We start from the raw sequence: 22,007 nt of genomic DNA, 5'->3' as shown, positions 1-22,007 counted from the left end.
ATGGCTTCGATTCGCGCTGGAACCACCTGAAATTTTCAGGTGTGTCTGCGAGACAATTGCGAGGATCATTTCTCTCTCTCTTTCGTTTCTTGGTTGTTGACGGTCGCTTGTTGTCCCCTTTAATTCTATTTACGGAAAAAACACTTGTCGAAGAGCTTTCGCTTATCGGTGAAACAACGTGCAACTGCCGCCAGAGATACATTTGACGTAAATTAACCGCACCAGGAACTCGTAACTGAAACCGTCTACACAACAGAGTTTGATTCCCGCATAGATTGAATTATTTCAGATATTTTGGCGTGTGGTATCGGGGATTATTTCTACGAGTCAGTTTACTATATTTTGACAGGCCGGTATAAGCGTTTTTTTTCCCTCCAACTTGCTCTTCTTACTCTTGTAGGATGGTAAGACCATCTAAGTAGAAAAAATTGAAACATGTTTCAGCAAAAGATAGTTTATTTCTTTCCATACAGACATTAAGCATCAGTCGGTGGTCATTCTATTAAATAAGCCTTGATCAGAATAAAAAGAACTCCGAAAATAGATTTATCGTCCGCGAGTATTCTCCGCTTTATTTACAAATATTAAGGTTAATAAATTCTTTCGTCTTTTAATAACATGAACAACAAATAGTATCTAAGCTTTTTTTTCGAGCATTTTATTGTTGGTCAAACGATGTCTTCTTGCGACACATCCAGCATGTCCTCTGTAAAAAAAAAAAAAAAAGTTACTCATGATCATTTCAGATATTGCCTCATAACTATTGTTAGTATACACCAAGAGAAAATAAGGGGACAGAGAGGGAGGCTCAAGGCGTTGGTCGGGATATGTTATGTCCACGAAAGTTATTTTTGTTCTAGGGGAAGTCTGTCTTCCGAGACGTCCGCATGCAGTCTTGATTCGCCCTCAGGTTCTTAGTGAAAAGAAAAAATGATGGCGCACGTGGAAGGCTGATGAATATGTATTTTCTTTCAAACATCGAACCGAGGTTGGCCTGCATGCGGACGTCTCGGAAGACTTCCGCTCGTCTAAAAATAACTTTCGTGGACATGACATATCCCAAGGGCTGGACCGGGAGCCTCCTTCTCTGTCCCCTCATTTTCTCTTGTATAGACTTAAACAGTGGATAGCGTTCTGATTGGCTACTCAAATTCCGAATAAACTTTGCTATTCACTCCCGAAAAACTCTCGCGGTATTTGCGGCCAAATTTATTGTAATCGTTGCAGGAGTAAATCAGTTTAAAAAATCTATCTAGCTAGTGGTAGGTATTCCACCACTAGCCACCTCCACTTCGGTGAATAGTTGTTAACTATATATTGTTTTAAGAAAGGTGCCTACTATGGTTATTGCGCATACGTTCTGCGCATCTCGAGATACTCGGGTTTCCCATCGGTGATGCTTACTAATACAGGGAAAATTTTTGCGCAGTTCAAAACTATGCGGAGAAAGCAGAACTTAGCAAGTGCTCTAGGTATCCAAAAAGAAAATTAGGGGTAACCACGCATTTTTCAGAGAGAATGAAGCTTGAATTTGGAAAAGAACGCCATACATTGCTTTGTATTTTAAAGCTTTTACAAATATTGTTGATTAATTATTTTCGAAAAATGCGTGGTTACCCCCAGTTTTCTTTTTGGATTTCAATTACACTTGTTAAGATCTGCATTTCCCGCATATTCAGTAAACCGCGCAAAAATACCTTTGATTTAGTGGGCACCGTCCTTAACTCTAATAGATACCGACCTCGAACCGAGGTCCCCTCTCCTTCTGCCCTATCTGCGAGATTCAGCCAATCACACGACCATCTGGATTTTGGTTGGTACACACCAATTCGCGCCCCTCCCCTCACCCCAAACTTGCATGTGCGATCACTGAATTTTTTGCACGAAAAGTCATGAAACTGAAATCTTGGGGGATTTTCGCAGCCAAAAACCAGTTGGGCTACAGGCAAAACGCTTGGAGTGAGGCAAATACCTTGCGCGGCCTAAATACTCAAATTGCACGCTGAGCACCATCTTTAAGCTTTTGACTTACTTGTGATTGGAGCCACCACAACAAGTTGATGAGTGTAACACTTTCTCTCCTCGTATGGCGACACAAATCCTTGAACACTTAAACTTCTAATAGAGCTTGACGAAGCATGATCATTTTCACAGTTCGTTGTTTGCTCTTGTAAATTTGTACATTCGTTGTCTACGCATCCTTGCGAAGATGATGATATGTTCACAATAGACGAACGAGTATTGTTTTCATTGCCATCCGTGTCGGCAGAAACATCTTGTGTTGAACTGTACGTCTGTGACGGTATTTCAGGTGCGTATTGCTCTATACTACTCATAGAAGAACGAAAACTGTCCGTGTTAGATAAGCATCTGCCGCAACGTCTAGAGAACCAATGACGAGCTCTTCTTGGTTTATTGGTTGTCCCTTCCTTCTCTAAATAGGAAGAAATGAACACAACAGCTTTCATTTTTAGATGAAATACGTTAAGTTACCGAAGGGATTTTAACATTAAGCCTATCGGAATATACCTCGTCTGCTGATTACGAGGTGGTTTTTATAAATTCCATCAGTATTCGACAAGTTTTCCACCAAACTTTTCCTTTTTTGTTATCTTAAATATATTTCAGTTATACCAGGACATTACCCAGTCTTCTGGAGAAGGACAATTTTCCATCATTGAGAATGGGACCACATTTTTCAGTATCTGTTCACGATCACTGTGAGAAAAATTTGTTTCTGTGTTGAAAGGGTAAAAGATCATTATTAAGGACGGTGCCTACTAATTCAAGATATTTTTTCCCCGGTGTGTGATTATGCAGGAAATGTAGATCTTAACAAGTGTTATTGAAATCCAAAAAGAAAATTGAGGGTAACCACGCATTTTTCAAAGATAATTCATGAAAAATATTTGTAAAAAGCTTTAAATTACAAAACAATGTATGGCGTTCTTTCTCAAATTGAAGCTTAATTATCTCTCAAAAATGCATGATTACTCCCGATTTTCTTTTTGGATGCCAAGGACACTTACTAAGATCTACTTTTTCCGGATAGTTTTAAACCACGCAAAAATATCCCTGTATTATATTAGTAAGCATCACCGATAGGAAATCCGAGTATCTCGAAAGGCGCGAGGTATCGAGAAATCACCTTTTGGCGCGGGCAAAAGAGCTTGATGCGTATTGGAGGATGTTCAACCAATAGGATTCCTTGAGAGTTTTTGCTAAAATTTAAAGATGGAGAGGCACATGTGGGTGTTTTGCCTTCGTCGTCGGCCGTCGCTCCGATGAAAGTAAGTATTAAAACAACTTCAAAAAGCATGTTTACCAGCAAATTGGTGTATTAGTAACGTAAGCAAAGCTGTTTTTGTCTTACCTACTATATTGAGCATGCACAAAGGGCATGTGTAATTTGATAACAGCCATGGGTCTACGCATTCTTTGTGGAACTCATGTCGGCATGGGACAATTCTGACGTCCTGGGAAAAGAAAGAGAGAGTTGACGCTTTGAACTAGGAAAACATGCAATCAAAGAGCTAACATGCACATTACAAACCACAACAAAGCAACAGGCAGTTGGAGGCTTTCATTGGTCGAAGTTGGCGATCAATGATAAAAAAAGGAAAGGAACTTTATTTTAGTGTCTAGTCGTTCTAGCGCTGGAGATCTACAGTAATTGGGGACACTGTAAACTGAAATTAGCAATGAAAGCAAATCAAGTCAAATGTTGTTTTTTTTTAGTTTGAAGTCTTAATCATTTGGGCCTTATTTATGTTTTGGTGTCAAATCCTCAGACCTAGGGAGCACAGGTGTCTCATTTCTCTTGAGACGACACCTGTAACTTTCAAGGCTTACTACATCATTGTCTTTCTACTTGTACTAGGTTAATAGTACTATAAATTTTCTGACGGCATTATAAAGAAATCTTTGCATTATGACTCTAATATCAATGGTACCTTCCCAATTTTAATGTGATTACAGATTATAAATACTATTAATCTTATTATTTAGTACTTCAATACAGATGCCAATTCACAGTACTTTCGCCTGCCACATAAGTGAGTCTAAAAGCCATGTCCTTCCCATTTTTCTGACTAGTTCATTTTCTGAGCAAAACTGTATGCAAAGTACTGTTATAGGGACATGACAAAAAGACAGTGGACTTACCTGACCATCTTTAAATTTTTCTAAGCATATTACACATTTGGAATTGGTGGACTCAGATTGAGTGGACAGAGTGCTTTCTGCATCACTCAGGTCGACATTTTCTTCTTTTGAACTTGATGTGTCAGCTGTTTGACTGTGATATTTCCTAGTCTCCATTCTTGATAATGCATGTAAAGCCATTCTTGTAAGAGATGACTAGATAGATAGAAAAGTAACATTCAGCATACCTTTGCACTGTTAAGAAGAACTAATCTTAATGGAGAAGAAAAAAACTGCTTCCCCTAATCGTGATAAAGTAGGATCGTCTGAGTGAGAGTAGTCCTAAATAAGCACTTTTGTTGGTGACATCGAATGACGCTTCAACAGTGTGAATGGAAGTCATCCCCTGAGTCAAGTGGCTTCCGCTACCTAACCTGTTGCCATTGCTTGTCAAATATAAATAATCATCCTGATTTAACTTGTTTCACTGATTCAATTAACTTGAAAGTTAAATAGAAAGTGCAGTTCATTAATACATGTACTCTCTGTGCTGTGAACTAAAGCATGTCTATTATCCACCTTCTTGAAAATTTCTTCTTCAATAACAACACTGTCTTCTTCAGCATGATTACAAAAACTTACCTCCTTCCGCTTTTGCCTCCATTTAATCTGTGAAAAAAGATGGCTTGCATCAGTATAGTGCCTGTCATTGACTTGCAGACCCTAAAATTTTAATTCTAATGATTGTTTAGGTTTCTCAGCCGCCAATCACTGAAGAAGAAAGGAAATTCACATCCATAGTCAGCGTCATGATTGACTGATCCACTTTGTTTGTTTCAGTGTTGGCTTTTAACTTTCTACTACCTGTCCATTGAGCATCATAGTCCACAAAATTACGAGAAGTGCAGTAAATTGATGTTAATTTTTTTTTTATATTTAACATCTAACCTCCCATATATTTTAGTTAGCCCTGTACACCACTGGACAGGTAGAATTTGCTCTTCCATCAACTTTTAAATTACCATGACATATTTAAAGTACAGGATTTAAAAGTATGAATCTAAGGAATAAAACGTACCTTCAATAATAAGATGAAGCACACAATGGACACCAGAATAAAGAATGTCATGAAAATGACCATGTCAAAATATTCATTGGATGCTCGCTGAAAATGCGAAAACAAACAAGATTTAGACAAGAGTTGGGAATTAATTCTTCTGAAGTATATCCGTATGTTTGAACAATGACCTGTGAAGGAATCAATGCCTTTTTACTTGCAATGGAATGACCTTACAAAAAAAATTTGACACATTTTTCCTATTTCGTCCATCTAGTTGTCAGGGTGATGATCAACAAATAAGGCACTCCAGAGCAAGTATTTTTGAAATGTTAAAAAGCCTTTACCTGAGGAGTGTAACCGGCGACACTGTATTGAATTCTTGCTCTGGAAACTTTTTGGCTGTTGAGGAACGAAAAGATCAATAATTTAGCAGCCACTTTAACACATCTCATGACTAGGAAAAATGTCCAATGTCCATATCCCTATGAAGTCACAGTAGTTTCAAGAATGAAGCATTAATGAGTTTACAGAACGTGCGAACATACATGTACTATTAACACAAATTGTGAGCAGAATTAGTACTGCTTGTGTTTCGACTATCTTTTGTTTGTTAATAAATTATTACAAAAACTTTTACAAAATTTTGATCTGACTTTGCAGTTGCATCGGTATGCACAATAATAAATTTCCTAAAAGTATACAGATCAGTGATTCCAATAATATTTTGATGGTTAATTGCTGAAATTGCTTTGGGTTGTGGCACATATTTTGGGCCATTTAGCAACTGTAGTTAGTTGTAAGGTGCAATGTGATTGGCTTGCTACACTAATGTTCTGAAAACAAAAGAGTAAACTGATAATAAAATCACAACTCTATTAATTCATGCATATATGGTCCAAAATTGATTGCAATATGATCTATTAAACTTCAACAAAGTATACAAAGAGAAAACTATACAAAAAATACATTAGAAAGTTAACGTGTACCCAATGATAAATTCTTTATAACCGCAACATAGAGGGCAAAATTGTTGAACTTGTCTTTTATAGATTAAATAACCTTATGCTATTACTAGACTTATGTACAACATGAGAAAAGAAGGCTTACTTCTTTATAATGTTCATCAATTTCTTAGCATCCTTTCCATTTATCAACACCACAGGTCTAGCAATCTTTGTAGTTGCAGCATTCAGCTTTAAAGGAAAATGTGAATTACCAATCACAAGACTTCAAAAGAGCAAGAAAAGAGGCATTGGCAAGATACCCAAAACATGAAAACAAACAACTGAGATACAAACAACATCTGTTTAATAATAATACTTAGTCTATTATTACTATTATTATTTTAATTATTATCTTCAAATTCATTTAGTTGGAACGAACTAACCATTTTTCCTGTACGCTATTTTTATCTCAAAACCAGTACCCTCATATGTCAACTAATAACGACTCAGTAATAATGTCACAGACTTGTTTTGGCTGCAGGGAGTAATTAATATTTATGCGGTTGTTTCTGATCCTTATCAAAGGTACTTTAAAGTCATTCTTAAAAAAAACTGGGTCCTTGCTTGTATTAACTGACCATGTTAGGCAGGTAAAAAGCTGTGCATGTTTCTAGTTCCTACAAATATTCAATAACCAGGGTTAATTAATTATTTTGTTAGCAGGAACTTTTAAGGAAACTGATATACCTTGAAACTGAAAACCACTTCAAACGTATTGGATATTAGGAGTGCCCCTTAAAAGGATAACAACATAAACAGGTGTTTGTTGTTTGCATCTTAAGTTATTTGCTTTCAATTTGAAATCCTCATAATAAGTAGTTGCATTAAAAAAAACTTGCTTCTGTAAAACAATGATTTTATTTAGACAGACCATTTTTATTACCTCTGTTGCTGCTGCAGGATATTCACTGATGTCAAATATAATTGCTGTTGCTCCCCTTAGAATTGCTCTTTGGACCTGAAAGATAAAATTCAACCCCAACTTTGAAGAGCATTTCCACAAGGAGTTAAAACAATTCTATTTTTACATAATTATATAGTTATTAAAATGGGACTTCTTTTAGAGCAGCAAGAATAATGGTGTACAGGCGCTCAGCCCCTGAACACGAGCCATGTATGACCTCGGAGCACAGCACCACAGCCAGATGGAATAGGCTGGGAGTCGATTTTGCTGAGGGAGGAAAACCGGAGTACCTGGAGAAAAACCCTTAAGAGTCAGGTTGAGATTGACTTAAACTCAGCCCACATACGATGTCGGGGCCAAGAGTTGAACCCGGGTCGCAGAGGTGGAAGACACGGTTGATAACCACTAAGCCATCCTGACTGCCCACTTGACTGTAGACTCCCTTTGGCATCCTTTATCTCATCATCCAATGAGTGCAATCATGATAAGCACAAGTTAGGGCAAGAGACAATATTTTTTTCTGTGTGCAGGAAGGTTGCTTGGTTTAAGAGCTACCCGTACGAAACGAAGCCTGCCAGCAGCTCACAGGCTATTAAAGAGCTGGCAGTCTTCATAGGTTACATTCCTAATCACACCACTATTTCTAGTAAAATTATGAGAAAGTGTGGCCCTGAAAACCCTTAGCCTTCTAAGAGGGCCATTTACAGATTTTGCTCTGTCTAATGAAAGACAATATTATTACTTGTCAGGGCACCAGCTTATTGACCACTGCACCAGCTGTACTCCTCCACAACCCTGCATTGTTTGATGAGGTTCATGCAATCATGAGGACCAGTTTTCGGTTCTAAGCATGTGTGCTACAAAAAATCTCCACTTTAAATGCAATGCACGTCGTCACAAGAGAAAAGTTTTGCTTGCAGTCCTTCACAACATCAAACATGAAGTCACTATCATCATAATTTTTGTAACTCATAGATATATTGTACAAACGTGGGATTTATATTAACAACGCACTCCCCCCCCCCCCCCCAAAAAAAAAGAAAACAAAAGAAACAGTCAGTTTAATATTATGTTTTTCATACAAAGAGCACCGGCTTATGCAGTTTATTATGTTTTCTCATTACAGGAAATGCTTTTCCTTTCAAATGCAAATAGATATATGGGCATATCCCAGAGTAAGGTAAACATTAACTTGGATTTGGAAGTGATCACAACCTTTAATGACTTTCTTATCTTCCAGGTGTGATGGGTAATTTGGAATTGATTGGGCTGTTTGCTCAGGTTGGAAAAACAAGGCTGTTTATCAAAAGTTCCATATCAGTAAAGGTAAAACTCTTTGATTAATAATGTGCAATAAGAGTTAAATTAAGTCTAATGTTGTCTATTTTTAGAAATTCTATCAGTGCCTTAAGTTAATAATAATTTATTATTATCATCACCATCATCATATTGATTCTCCTACACTCCCATCCAATCCTTTGTTAAAAAGTTCCTTAAATTGCAGTCTTACACCATTTTGGCAGACAAGCCTGACCAAGACTCCAGTGGTAACAATAACTAAGACCTTAATTATAGAATAACACTATGAAAATGATGTCAAAATGTAGGAAATGCCACTTGAGAGAAACTAAATTTGCAAAATTTCCTGGGAGGATACCCTCAGACCCCCCCTACAAGCTCGAGCCTTAAGCACTTGTGTGACCGCCTAATTCAGCGCTAAAAAATACTCCCTATTTTCCTTCAAAAGGGGTTGGAATGTCTGCATTTATCTACTGAGTTTTCATATGCTGCTCACGCTTATATGCTTGCATTGCCAGAACGAACCACTGAGCTGGCCTTATTCCTAGTCCTAAGACCATTATAGCAATGTGACTGATAAAATTCCAAGGCTGCCATACCTTCTCTAGGAGTGTAAAGCAGGGCTCGTTTAATCCGTCTGGTGGTGTAAGCTTGACCACTCCCACCCAACCATATTCATACAGATCACCATCATCTGAGGTATTACACAAACCCAGAGGATGAACCTGAAAAAGAAACATTACGTATAGCCATTAATTTCTAAAATGGTGTGGCCTTGTGGTTAGGGTGCCCGTGGATTCTGCACATTCTACTCCCGAGTGGCTTTTTTCGGATGTATTGCATGGAGAATATAAACATTCATTTCCTCTTTACACAGTTGGGTATCCTCATGTCATGTTTATGAAGGTGAAGTTAAGCATAGTAAAGCAACCATATTTAACGCCGATAAGTTTAATTCAACTGACAAACCTGAGGTCGACGGTGCAGTGCTCAGTTTTAAGCATATTTAAAGCTACGTAAGCCACACAGAAAGGACAGTCGAGACAAGGGTGTGAGATCAAGGGATCAAACTCAGGATCTCCAACGACCAAGGCCGCACACTAACTGACTGTACCATCCTTGCTCAGATTGTTTTGTTGTACACAGAACCCTGGAAGCTCTTAGCTTTATTATCATATACACGTTAATATCATTGGGAAACAAGCGACTGATTCAGTTTTTCCCTCTCGACTTCAACAAAAAACCAATGAGTCATAAGTATAAAACATTATTGAAGTTGTGGGGTTAGGCATTATGAATATTAAATCTAGTGGTGGACATGCATTAAAATGTATTCCTTTTTTTTTGCACAAGTATTACATTTACATTGAAGCAAAACTGTTCCATCATCCCAACATTTCTAAAATAGTCGCTTTTACGGGAAAACTTCTGGTTTTGTTTCTATTCTATAGGTAAAAAAATTGAAAACAAACGAAAAACAGTCAAATAGAATTCACCCCGAGAAACGGCATATTTCTAATTATTTTAATATCCAATAAAAAATCCCTTTTTCATTCGAAAAATTAATTAAAAATTGTGGATATTGTGGAAAAACAGTTATAAACTTTTAATCAAATATTTAAGTATTACTTGATGAGATTTTTTGCCGTGCTACCGAAACGACACAAAGCTTGTATTAGAAAAAGGGGTCTGTATTTTCTTTTTGCCGTCGTAAAAATCGTCTGTACGACCTTCGCGAAACAGTCAGAGTTCAACGAAGCACACTGCTTGTAGATTCGTTTCCATTTCCATAGAAAGCATCGCTGCAAGATCCCACAGGGCGGCTTAAATTTACAAAGGCAATAATGAGTAATCGACAGGTCAGTTTTAATTTTGTTTCGGCGACATCAACCATTGTTTTGGAGCGCGTCAAAAGATCAACTTGCGGCGTTGTCAGGCAATGGCTTGCCTTGAATAAGAGATGCTAAGATGGCCGATCAAACGAAGCCGAGGGCCAAACAATGCGCATCAAAGCGAATTATTGCGATAAGAAAAGGAGTGAATTTAATGACCTTCTTAATAACATGTTTTTGACAATGTTTAGAAAACACGGATGTCAGTGAGGACTCAATAACTATCTCAATGGAGAGAACATAACAGAGGGCTTGCCTCTCTCAAAAATTCGAATTGTTAAACACTTGTGCTAAACGGAAAGCATGTTTTTTCTCGGGCCAAAAGTTGCGTCGGAATTTTCTCGGCGTTCACATTGAAGGTTTTAATTATAAAATCATCCGAGCGAATCGTTGAATTTCACACCTCATTTGAATTCGAAGGTCACATCTAATTTGGCCGGGAGGGGCTACGAATATTCCGGTGTTAAAAACAGACAAATTACACGTTTAATCGATTCACCTAACGCGGCCGCTGGGAAAGTAAAAACAGCGCAGAACGAACTTGCGAGGAATTGTTTTTCTTTCTTTTTTGTTATTGTAGTAAAAAAAAAAAAGTGAGTGGTTATTATGTTCAAACTTAAACAAAATCTCATTGCTTTCTTAAGCCCCTAAAGGACCTTGCTGCAATAAACATGTAATTATTTGAAGAGGCTTTGCTAAAATATTAAATCAGGTAGCAAATCTGTTATTTTTTTCTCCCTTAGAATTCCAGAATAGCCATCAATCCGCTGCGATCTTCAACTCCAAACTCGCTTGTATTGGAGTGAATACGGGGAAAAGACACCACTTTTTTTAACTACACTATGGGAAAAAAGTCCACAAAACGATGCATTGTTTTGCCCTTTATCAATAAAGCAATCAATGTACTCGAATTTTAATCTCTTTTACTCAGAGACGTCGGAAAGTGAGTTTGCCCCTTTTTTCAAGAGTTCTGGAAAAGCCATTAGTGTAATTAGCCTGGGAAATCGGAGATGGTTTCCCCCACTAAGTATTGTCTGCCGATAAAGCGCTAAGGGAACAAGCTGTTTCTCGTCTCATGTTGCATATAACTTTCTTCGCGGAAACGCGCAAGGTTAAGACCGTATTTGGCCGCCGATGCGGCAGAAAAGGGCTCAACTCTTTCCGACTTTGGGAAACACAGGGTTGTTTGGAAATGGAATTTTGAAATATTTGGCGCCAGCGCGCGCAACACGGCGAAAAGCGATGACAGACATTTTTAACAAGCTTATGGCCACGTGTTATTTCGATTTCGTCTACTTGCACAAACAAGACGAAGGAAACTCAAAACACCATCGAAGTTTATTATAGAACGCCTTCATTTCACAACACTGTAGTAACGGACGTTTTACCAAGTTTCATGGCTAAATTACGCAGTCGGAAGGGGCGAAGACTTTTGATTTGCACCCTCAACAACGGAGCGAAGATTATCGCCGCAATGTTTTGATCATTTCCTCGGCAAGTAAATTTCTTCGCACCCTTGGCGGAAACACAGGACAAACTGACATAGTTTTCACGTTTAAAAGTAATCACTGTTATTAAAAGAGACGCCGCAAGCGACAAAAACTTCATTTGACTTCCATCGTTCGATTTTCAATTCGCAACTTATCGGGTTGTTTCTCTTAGCACGATTCAAGTAGAAAGAAAAAGGTTATCAGCTTTTGGAAAATTCCTTTTGAGTACATTGTTTTAGCAAAGGAGAACTAAATTCTGAGTGATTGTATTGTCCATGTTTTAATTCAAAACTCATTCGTTCCTCTATTATCTCGAGCTAGCGGTGACGTTACCTTTGTGAAGAGCCTTTTTCTTTTATTGTAGGTATTGTTATAGAAATCCTTCGGGAAAGAAACACCCTGTTTGGGGCGGCAGCGTTCGGCAGTCCACATTTATCAGACGTTTTAACGCTTACTCCCTGAGCTAATGCGAATAACAGCTATTCATTTCTTGTGCCAAACAAGTTTGCTGACGTTAAAAGGGTGTTTCGTGTCACGTCTCTGCCTTGCGCAGTTCAAGTGTATAAGTCCTTCTTTTGGGAGAACGAAATCCAATCGACACCTCGTAACGCGCTTGGATATTGCAAGTGGAAAGCGATTTACAGCCGAGGAACGAGCACGGACTTGCAGGTTACCCAAGGTCTCGCCAAAATTTAAAATCAGGAAATTGGCCCAAACTTCTCGTGGGCTGCCTGGTGCAAGCAACCTTGATTTATCACAAGCAAGCACACAGCCGTACAAGCAATCAGAAGTCCTATCTGTCATCCCGCTCAGACCATAAACTCTTTTTGAAATGATGATAGCTAGATATTTGTCCAATCACTTCCACGTGGGTCAAGTGCTTCGAGAAGCTTTAATCGCGGTCGCGCGATTAAAGACCCAGAGGGAATTTCGATCTGCGATTCAAACGGAAACGCAGTGAAGGCCTAGAATCTTAACCATTCGCACTGCTTGGAGAAAGATTGAAAATTGACGATTCATTCCATTCTCCAAGAGACGGAAACCCCTTTTATGCAAACTTGGCTCTATGGCGTGAACCAAGCGCACTCTTCAACTCAAATGCCTTCGTATTTCCGGCACGCAAATAAACGCAGATTTTGACAATTTTTTCGAAGAGTACACATGGCTGACCTATCGACCTTATCTTTGCAAAGACTGGTGTTTTGAAGAGGAGTACTTAAAATGTTCCCTCGATGCAAAAGATCGTGGAAAGGTTTATTCAAATAACGTGGTCGTGGGATCACCCATCGGCAAAAAAAATGATTGATAATAATTACACAATTCCAGCGCTACGCAGCGGAAATCAGTTCGTTGTGATTAAAAACTACGGAGGTTCATTTACAGCACGAGCGCGATCCAGTCCTATCCACACCGCCACTCGATCGAACAAGTGATCGAAGGCGGTAGATATTGTAGTGTTCCTTGTGAAACAAAGACAATAACTTGAAAGGAAAGTAGGGAATTAGCGAAAGCGATTTAAAAAATGCAAAGAAAGGAAGCGAGGTCAATTGTATGGCGTAAATTCCAAGCGACGCTACAACAGCGTGAGTAAAAATGATTTAGCCTTTACAACGAGGTAAAATGAACACTTTTGGTGTTTTTTTTTGCTTTTATGCGCTATCACGGTAAGAAACAGCGACGTTTCGTGACAGCAAGTGCAACACTTGAGAGTAATTGTAATTAAGTTGAAACCAATGCCGACGTTTTGAATGAAAGCAATCGGGCGAACTCATTAAATCGAGCCAACAAACTAGCGAAGCGTCTCACTTCAATATGTCATGCCTCTGAAGTATTTGACCAGCGCTGGGTAAACAAATCGAAAATACTTACCGAAGTCATGAACTCTACCATTCGCGGAAAAAAAAAATCTACAAATCTGTGTCGAGGGTTGTGTGAGGTGAATCGAGATAAACAAACCGCAGTCGGGGCGAGATTTTTCTGCCTTGATCGAAGACTCGTCAGACACAACGCCAGAATTATAATTTCCTTACCTCGAGGACGTCGCCTTCAGCGCTTGTAGCTGTCCCAGCGTTGGAAAAGCTACCCTCTAGCTCGTAGGTATAGGTAGTGTAGTCTCCGCCGGACGAATGTTCATAGATCACAATTTCCACAAGAGCTCTCTCAAGTGCTAGGGTTACACTCCAACACGCGAGAAAAAGCAGAAGTTGCAAAGGCCACGAACGCACTGAGTAATTCTTCATGATCGCTTCCTCGAGGGACACGTTACTTGCGCGATATCAGAACGCAAATGTCTAGCATCGCCCGGAAAGAGCAGTAGTTGATGTGGTGCTATCGCCAAGGAAGCAAGTTATTCCACTGGGATGACCATTCGTGTGCTTTTGTTATTGTTCTTTACGCACGGCTGCCAGCTCGCTACCCGACACAGGGACCGCCTCTGTCCATCAATCACTTAATCTGTCAAAAATTAATTAAAAAATCATTAATGGTCTGGTCTGGTAGATTAACTAACTTGGGCCCGAAAGCAAAGTGCCTGGAAGCCCCTAAATCGATGGTTGCCCGGACAAATGTAGCACTCAGCCTTCAGACGCTTCGACTAGTAGAAAGATAAGCCGCACTCCACAACAAATATGAGCACGAAATATTAAAAAGTGCAAAGGCGGAGCCTTGGTACTCTCATTTATCTGCTCCCTTTGTGCAAATTTTATTGCAATGCTAATTAAATAATCCCTAGAAAACGGCTCCAGAACTTCTTGAAAACCGACAAACTAACGCGGTCTTTCACTTTCCTGTCTTCACTCACATAATTGCGTTGTAACTTCCGCGCTTACTGGTTGTTTTGTGCGTCGTTCATTATTAAAGCTGTGGAAGTTATTAAAATATCAACAGTACTCTTTAAAGCGGATTTTTCCCGTTTAGAGAGAAAAAAAAATTATTTTTGACAGCGAATAGACAACACCAAAACTCGGTGTCTCTTCTTGTATATCATTTCTCGTATCAACATAAATTTCCCTCGAAGACAAAACATTTTTGAACCTATTCAACTTAACAACGTCGCTACCTTTTGTTTAAGCTGTCGTTTTCCTTTCGATCAAAGCAGGGTTTCAAACATATTTTTCTTCCAGGACAATTTGAAAACACACGAAGTATTTAAATATTTTATGAGACGTTGGTCTTTGCGATTCACCGCACCAATAAAGTTCTGCGGAATATAATCGATTCAAACCGCACGCTGTTGAATAGCTCTCGTTAATTGAAACTTTGTTTCGCCGCAATAGGTCTAATAACGCTACCAAAATAACGTTATTGCCGACGAAATTACCCCGTACAAATGGCGATCCGTTCCGACATTATTGGCCTTCAAAATCTTGTGATATTTTGATGAAAGTGACTTTAAAACTGCGGAGATACCTGTCGCGGGTATTCGTTGTTACTTGCTGGATAAATACCCATTTCATGTAAAAAAAAAAAAAAAAAATGGAGAATATATAATACAGGATGGGTTATACTGTGAATTTTCATTGGCCAATTTATCGCTAAGCGAATCTAAGCAGCATTTTTTTAAATGGCCCATTTGCTACTCTACAGGCGGTACATTAGCGGCTATCCACTCAAGCAACTCATCTCGACGGAAGCTTTGGGAAAACTTCAAATGAAAATCTAAAGAAAAATTAGACAAGGTTATTAGCCTTCGCCATATATTTGATTCGTAAGACCTGAAGATAGACTCAGTGAATGCGTTCGACTTCACTGTAGCGGCCATGCATTCACCATCAGAGCTTGCACAGAAAAAAATTCGGACACAGTTATCTTCGCTGGCTTTCATTTGACTGGTTACAACTGAATAATTCATCGAGAGAGTTAAACGACCGTTGAACCACTTAGATGTGAAAAGAGGGTTTTCCAAATTTAGCCAGCTTTCTCTTACTAACTATGTTCAAATTTAATGGTTTTTGATTGGACGAGTCGGAGTTCTTGGGGTCCTTTTAAATAGCTTTTAGTGTTTACTAAACTTGGAATATGGAAAGCTCAAAAACAGGTACCTCTGGTCGTGCACAGGGGAGCGTTTTAGAACGAAACAACGGATATATGTTCGGAAAAAGCTGACACTCGGTCATACTCGGAAAAAAGCCAAGTCGCCAAAACCGGCGCTTTTAGTTCGAAGCGTTCAAGGAATATTTGTCAGTTCAAATAACATTCCGAAACCCGCAAACGTTTTCGAATATTCGTGTCAAAAGTGTGGCTATTTTGCCAGCTGTTAAAAGTGAAAAATACTATTCTCTTTTAGTACTGTAAACCCTGCTCAAGAATGTTTTGCCCTAGCGAATGGGAGTTTACCCGTATTCGTTATCAAGGAGAATATGACGAGGTTTTTTATTCTTATTTTTCTCTGAACAATAAGGTACCGTCTCAGTTCACCCGTAGCTTTCTTGTGTTTCTCTGAAAAAGGAGCTATCTCTTTTGTACTGTTTATGAAACAAACAAAAAGGGTTTTCCCCAAGAATTAAAGAATATTGTAACCCAATTCCCATTTAGATGAAATTTGACAAACTTCTTGATGTCTTCGTACAATATGGGCCCACCTTCTCACACGGTTTCCTAATGGCTTTTGCAAGACTACTCTTCGGCTGTCCCTTTTTAATGCCGTTTATAACGCAGAGAAGTTTTGAATTCCCTTGGCGTACGAAAGTTTACCATACTCCCTGTCCAGTTGCAATCTTACTAGCTTTGGTTGCCTTGTAAAATGTGGCTCACCTTTTCCATAGTCCAATGTGTTTCCCTCGAAAACATAGCTCTTTCTTGATGTTGTTTATCTCGCCAAAAAAGGTCTTCAACACTATTAATGATCCAGAAAAAGCAAACAACTGTTTTTTTTTTGACGCTGCATATTTTGTTTTCATTGTTTGTACTTAATTAATGTGTGGCCGTCTAAGGAAAAAAAAGTACAGTTGTTTATCACACGACCCGAGGCGTTTCCTCCCGTGTATGAAACGACTGAACAATATTCTTTTTCCACGCTGCTGAGAGGTGCTTTTATCTAAATGGATATAGCACTGGATATAATGGTTTCACCTTTTTCGAATTTGCCAAATGCATGGTGGGCTCTTGGGATTCACTGGCCCGCATGTAATTTATCCGTTTTTTCTTATGATGGTCAAAGTTAGTTTGATCTTCTGAAAATGTTAGTCAAATCTTTAGAGGAGATTTACTACTTTTAGACGAAAGCACTCAACCGGTATGAGTAGTATCTGATCCCCCATGGTCTTCAACATTAGTTTACGTTTAAAATTATTCCTTTTTTACCTTTCCGTTTTGTATACTATATGAAAATTAATATTCACAGCATATGGCACGCTGAGAACACGACACATTTCGCAAATGGCGCTATCTAGAGTAAAAACATCATTTGAAATCTTCGCTTTTAAGCAGCGTTAGTTTATTACCAAAAGTAAAAGTTTGTTCTCATTTTGAAATGTGCCGCTCTGTGTCGTTGTTTAATCCACGGTCTACATTTATCTTCTACTGAAAACGTTCAACTCAAGTAAAGCTGTCAAGGAAGTAAGCCAGGAAAGGCTCCTGCAACAAACTCCAACAGTTTGAGCTAGCGCGAAGTTTTATCTATTCAATACAAAAATCATCTGCAACTAATATGGGCAAGGTGAAAAAATCGAAACTGTTTTCTCGCGGAAGCTGTTTAACAAATTGTCGCCTGAATTTGTTACTTCTTATTGATTTTATGTCTCAAAAATTACTTTTTTCGCAATATAATGGCTGTAACACTTAATTTATGCTAGAAGCTGTGCGATTCAAAACTTCGTTTCCGTCGGATCGATATTGAACTTCAAACTGCACTCATATTTCCTTGTTTTTTGGTTTCTTCCCCGAGTCACGTACAGTACTCGTTCAGACGGCAATGAATGGCGATCGTACAGCAAGAATTCCATTAGCGTGCCAAATACTCCTTATTATTTTTTCATAAGCGAGGCTGTTAATGAATTGTTGGTTTACGAAGGGGTTACCGGTGTACGTTTGGCTCATTTTGGCCGTCTTCCAAAAAGGCAATTAAGCCGTTGGTCCTGTAAGGGATTATTAGGAAAGGCCACATGAATTATATTTCAATTGATCAAGTATAATCGAAACAATTGTGAATGCCGCGTTTGTGAAAACTTCACCGAGTCGATAACGAAAGGAGAATTGCAAAGCACGTGATGGTAAAATTATTTTTGTAATAAAGCGAGATTAACTATCTTTTGGCATAAATTCTTCAAAGTGAAAGTTGTCGCCCAAGCGCTTCCGTATAATATTCGAACGGCCCACATCAATGCAGGCCGCTCGAAAATTTTTCCTTGTTAAATAAACTTTCAAAAGTTTAAAAAGACTGGCTTGTTTCGAATCCGTTTTGCGGTTTGAAATTTGCACGCAATATACTCATTTTCAAAAACCACGCTGCTCTAAATAAGTAAGCGTTGGCTCAACTCGTCGCGAGAAAGTCCCAAATGATGACTGTGATTGTGATCCTTATGATAGAGCCTTATCAGGCTGTACGAAGGCCAAAAAAAAAAACACTAATTGCTCTGAGATAAGTGGTAATTAATTTGGCTTGTACGTTTGTTATTCTTTAAACCGGCAGTGGCAAGAGTTTAATACCAAGACGCGAAAAGCTATTTAATGGCCGCGGTTTATGCAATTCTGATGGTCTTGCACAAGTTTAGATTGATGGTAGACAGCAGAGTACAGCGCAACGGAAAGTTAATTCTTAATTCTACGTATTAGTTGCTCCCAAGATTCGGCACTTGTAATTTGTTCAGCTAGCGCTTCCATAACAAATTGTCTACAATTTGATAAGGAGGTTTCCCTCGACGTCATCGCCGCCATGTTGGTTTGACGAAAACAAAAGATCTCTCATTAGCTTCTTTTGTTCATCCACCAGAAGTCGTACATTTCTCTATTGTTATTGGTGTCTCTAGAGGCTGGTTGAAAACGTCCTATTCCACACCGATCACCAATGTTCAAACAGGTTTAAAGCCTGGTCGGTTTTCACTTACGACGCAAGTACAAGACCGTGAAAGCGCCAGGATCAAAACTTTTCTTTTTACATATGGAGGCAATTATACTTGCATTCGCTTGCGTTTTGTGCAAACGGAACGAAACGCAAGCACAACGCGAGCTTTGATGTTCGTCCTATGAAAAAGACCCATTCCAGATTCCACTCGCAGCGTCGCGGCTTATTTTCCTTTCGTAAACGGTCGTGGCCATTTGAAACGGTCGTTGCCATTTCTCAGAACGGTAGTTGCCATTTGAAACGGTCGATGCCATTTTTTAGCTCTGAATTACACTCATTAGGTTTAAGAACTCAAAAGGTTGCGATTACTGGGAGTTGTGTCTCGCTGGTCATATGATTTAGGGTTCGGATTAGGGTTCTGTTTAGGGTGATGGCTAAGAACCCGAGTTCGAGTCTTGAAATTTTCGGACTCTTTTTTTCCTCCAGTTTTTCTTTTATAAATGTTTTTTTTCCTTTTTTGTCTTAATTTTTGTCAATATTTTTTCTTAGTTTGTTTCTTTTAATTTTCTTTGAAGTGAAGTGTGTAGTCGACCGTTATAAATGGCATCGACCGTTTGAAATGGCAACGACAGTTTACAAAAGGGAAGTGTGCAGCGCCGCGTGGGAAGAGAGATCATGGAACTAAAGAATCTTTGTCTCTGCGTCGTGTTCTTGTGCTTGCGTTGTGGTTCGTGTTCACTTGACACGAATCTCTTGTGTTTGCCTTAATGCTTGTTTTTGTGCCTTCGTGTCTAGTGAAAACCAGGCTTAAGACATTTCCATCACTAGTTCTTAAGGGATATATTTTGTGAAAAGTTTGCTAACCGGATGTCACCATTTGATGCAAAGTAAATTAACGTACCGTGTAAACATTCTAAGATTAGTTGTGGATTCTACACCTGCCACCTCGAATGATGTAAAAGTTATTTGTGTTTTGCTCCATAAAAAGCTATTTTATCCATGACAAAAAACGATAGATAATACTGAGCATATCTGGGGAAAAAAACAGTCTTTGAAACGCTCTGTGCACGCACAGGAACATAGTGGAAAGTTTTGTTAAATGCTTGGACTTTATAAGCACTTATGAGACCCTCCCTAAAACCACTTTGGAGTGAGTGGAGCTTCATGGGTAAATAGTACAGTTGAACCTTGATTTCTTATTTTCTACATAAAAGCGCCCAGAAATGCTAAGATAGCAGGTTATTTTAACTTTAGTAGGGCACGCGGTTATGTACTTTGTTTTTCCCCTTCATACTCCAGTTTTTCTCTTCACCACTTTCTGTCCAGAAATGCACCTAACCAGGAGACCATTTTATTTTTAGATTGAATTTCCCTCGAATGAGACTCCCCCAGGAGCCCGATGACCAATCACTGCCAACTTACTTGACGTTATAGCGTCACCGAACCGGAACTGCCTTTGTTGTTTTGCGGCAAAGGTAGTCCAAGAATAGACTGGTCTGTAAAAATCCGTGACATAGGCTAGGCTCAGTATGGGAGTTGCTCGCTCCTACTCATGGACTCCTGACCTAACTCGATTTTCATAAAAAATCACCTGGGGCTCGTGACATCAAAAAGTGTTTTCTCCAATATAAGCGTCAGCTACCCTTTTACAACAACTCAAAGGATTATGGTTGTCCTGCATCCGATCGAATTGGAATTTAGAGATTTTGGTTTTTGAGGAAAGCGGAAAACCGGAGAAAAACCTCTCGGAACAGAGTAAAAAAAAACAACAACAAACTTAACTCACATCTGCCCACGAGTCCGGAATCCAACCCGGGCCACTTTGCTGGGAGGCGAGTGCCATATCCACTACGCCATCCCTGCTTCACTACATCTTGCTTATTCATGAACGGTTCGTGAAAGAGTTTTTAGGAGGCTTAACGTATCAAAGACACATTTGAACAGATTTGGTAAATCTGATTTTAATCGTGAAAAAAAAAAAGAAGAACTTGAAGGGAAAACTGGCAAGCGAATCGTAAAAATAGCTATTTAAGGTTATCAGTCACACGCTCCCCTCAACGTCCGTTATCATTAACTGCCTGCTTACGAGAATTATTCAGTGCCATAACGTGACACTACAAGTACTTGTTGAACTCTTGTTCATGTCAAACAAACGGACAGCTTGCTTTCCCTTGGACGGACAAATGGAGATTTGACAAAACCGACCTCATAATTCTGTTGCTCTGTCAAAGGTGATACAGTAGTTTTGTTTGAATTGCAAATTAAAGACAAATATTATACGTGGGGTGTCCGCTTAAGACTGAGAGAGCGTAAACAAACTGAAAGAAAAATCCAATTTTAATTTTCAAAAGTGTCCGCGTTCGGGAATGTGTAAATACAGAGTTTGACTGGAAGGTAAAATGGGGAAGTGTCTGTAAGTAGAGCTGTGCGCTTTCGAGTGTGTCCGTTAGCGGAGAGTTGACTGTATTTCGAAACTTAACTTTTAGGTGGACGTCAATATTCGTCATGGAAACATTTTATTGACGTCCGGCTAAATTTAATTTTCGAAATATGAAAAAATGTCCTTTACGGGCTTCAGTGACTGATAACCGCTGTAAGGAATGTTTGAATAAAGCAGTAAATATAATAGGAGGTAGGGATTGGCAAAATTGAAAACGATTAAAATGGATTAAAATTGGGGGTGTTGTAAACTAATCAGGCTAACCGTGGCAGTTTTTTCAAGTTTGTCTCTTTTATTTGTAACTTGCATTATGTATACTCGACAAACATCTTTTCAGTTACCACACGTGTAGCTTTCAGTGAACTGAAGCTTTGGAAGATAATTTCTGGGTTCACGATAAGTTGCATATAGTGAGTAGGGGCGAATGGGAATCACAAAATTAACTGCACTGCCGTGCCACAGCCTCTTTGCGCACACATAAAAAGGAATTGGCAATAGCGCTGGGGTCAGGTCAGTCCAGTGGTGTGCAACACGGAAGCCAAGGTGCTACTAATGTGCAATGCTGCCCGGGCAATGCCGATTAATGTTCACCTTCGCCGGATTCACGGTTATGTCGCATTGAAAAGTGGACTTACCTTGCTGTTGTAAATTCAACGACGTTGAGCCAGACGTTGTCTTTGTAAACGCAACACTGATCTATTTTACCCTAGTGCAGACTAAAGTTCTTCGTCAAAACTCTGAAAAGCGTCGATGCCGAGTTTTTTTTTCCGCGTTC

General features: G+C 39.1%; 1 protein-coding gene and 1 long non-coding RNA gene across 2 annotated transcripts; one reads left to right on the top strand and one right to left on the bottom strand.

Annotated features, from left to right (window-relative positions):
• Positions 1-438: 438 nt before the first annotated feature.
• Positions 439-22,007, bottom strand: LOC137974599 (E3 ubiquitin-protein ligase ZNRF3-like). Its single transcript, XM_068821506.1, has 12 exons — positions 21,868-22,007; positions 13,823-14,246; positions 9,010-9,135; positions 7,091-7,165; positions 6,311-6,396; positions 5,548-5,602; positions 5,222-5,308; positions 4,786-4,812; positions 4,165-4,359; positions 3,374-3,476; positions 2,033-2,434; positions 439-706 (listed from the first exon to the last, which is right to left on the bottom strand). The coding sequence occupies exons 2-12, from the start codon at positions 14,030-14,032 to the stop codon at positions 669-671; spliced, it is 1,404 nt and encodes a 467-aa protein (XP_068677607.1). The 5' UTR covers positions 14,033-14,246; positions 21,868-22,007; the 3' UTR covers positions 439-668.
• LOC137974601 (uncharacterized) lies at positions 3,220-13,585 on the top strand. The gene is made up of 3 exons (XR_011117478.1): positions 3,220-3,290; positions 8,352-8,437; positions 12,157-13,585. It is a non-coding gene; the product is annotated as an uncharacterized lncRNA (long non-coding RNA).

This window comes from Montipora foliosa, chromosome 11, assembly GCF_036669935.1.
Source record: "Montipora foliosa isolate CH-2021 chromosome 11, ASM3666993v2, whole genome shotgun sequence".
Lineage (NCBI taxonomy): Eukaryota > Metazoa > Cnidaria > Anthozoa > Scleractinia > Acroporidae > Montipora > Montipora foliosa.
Note: the sequence above shows the minus strand (reverse complement) of the source record. Positions and strands in the feature narration are given on the sequence as shown.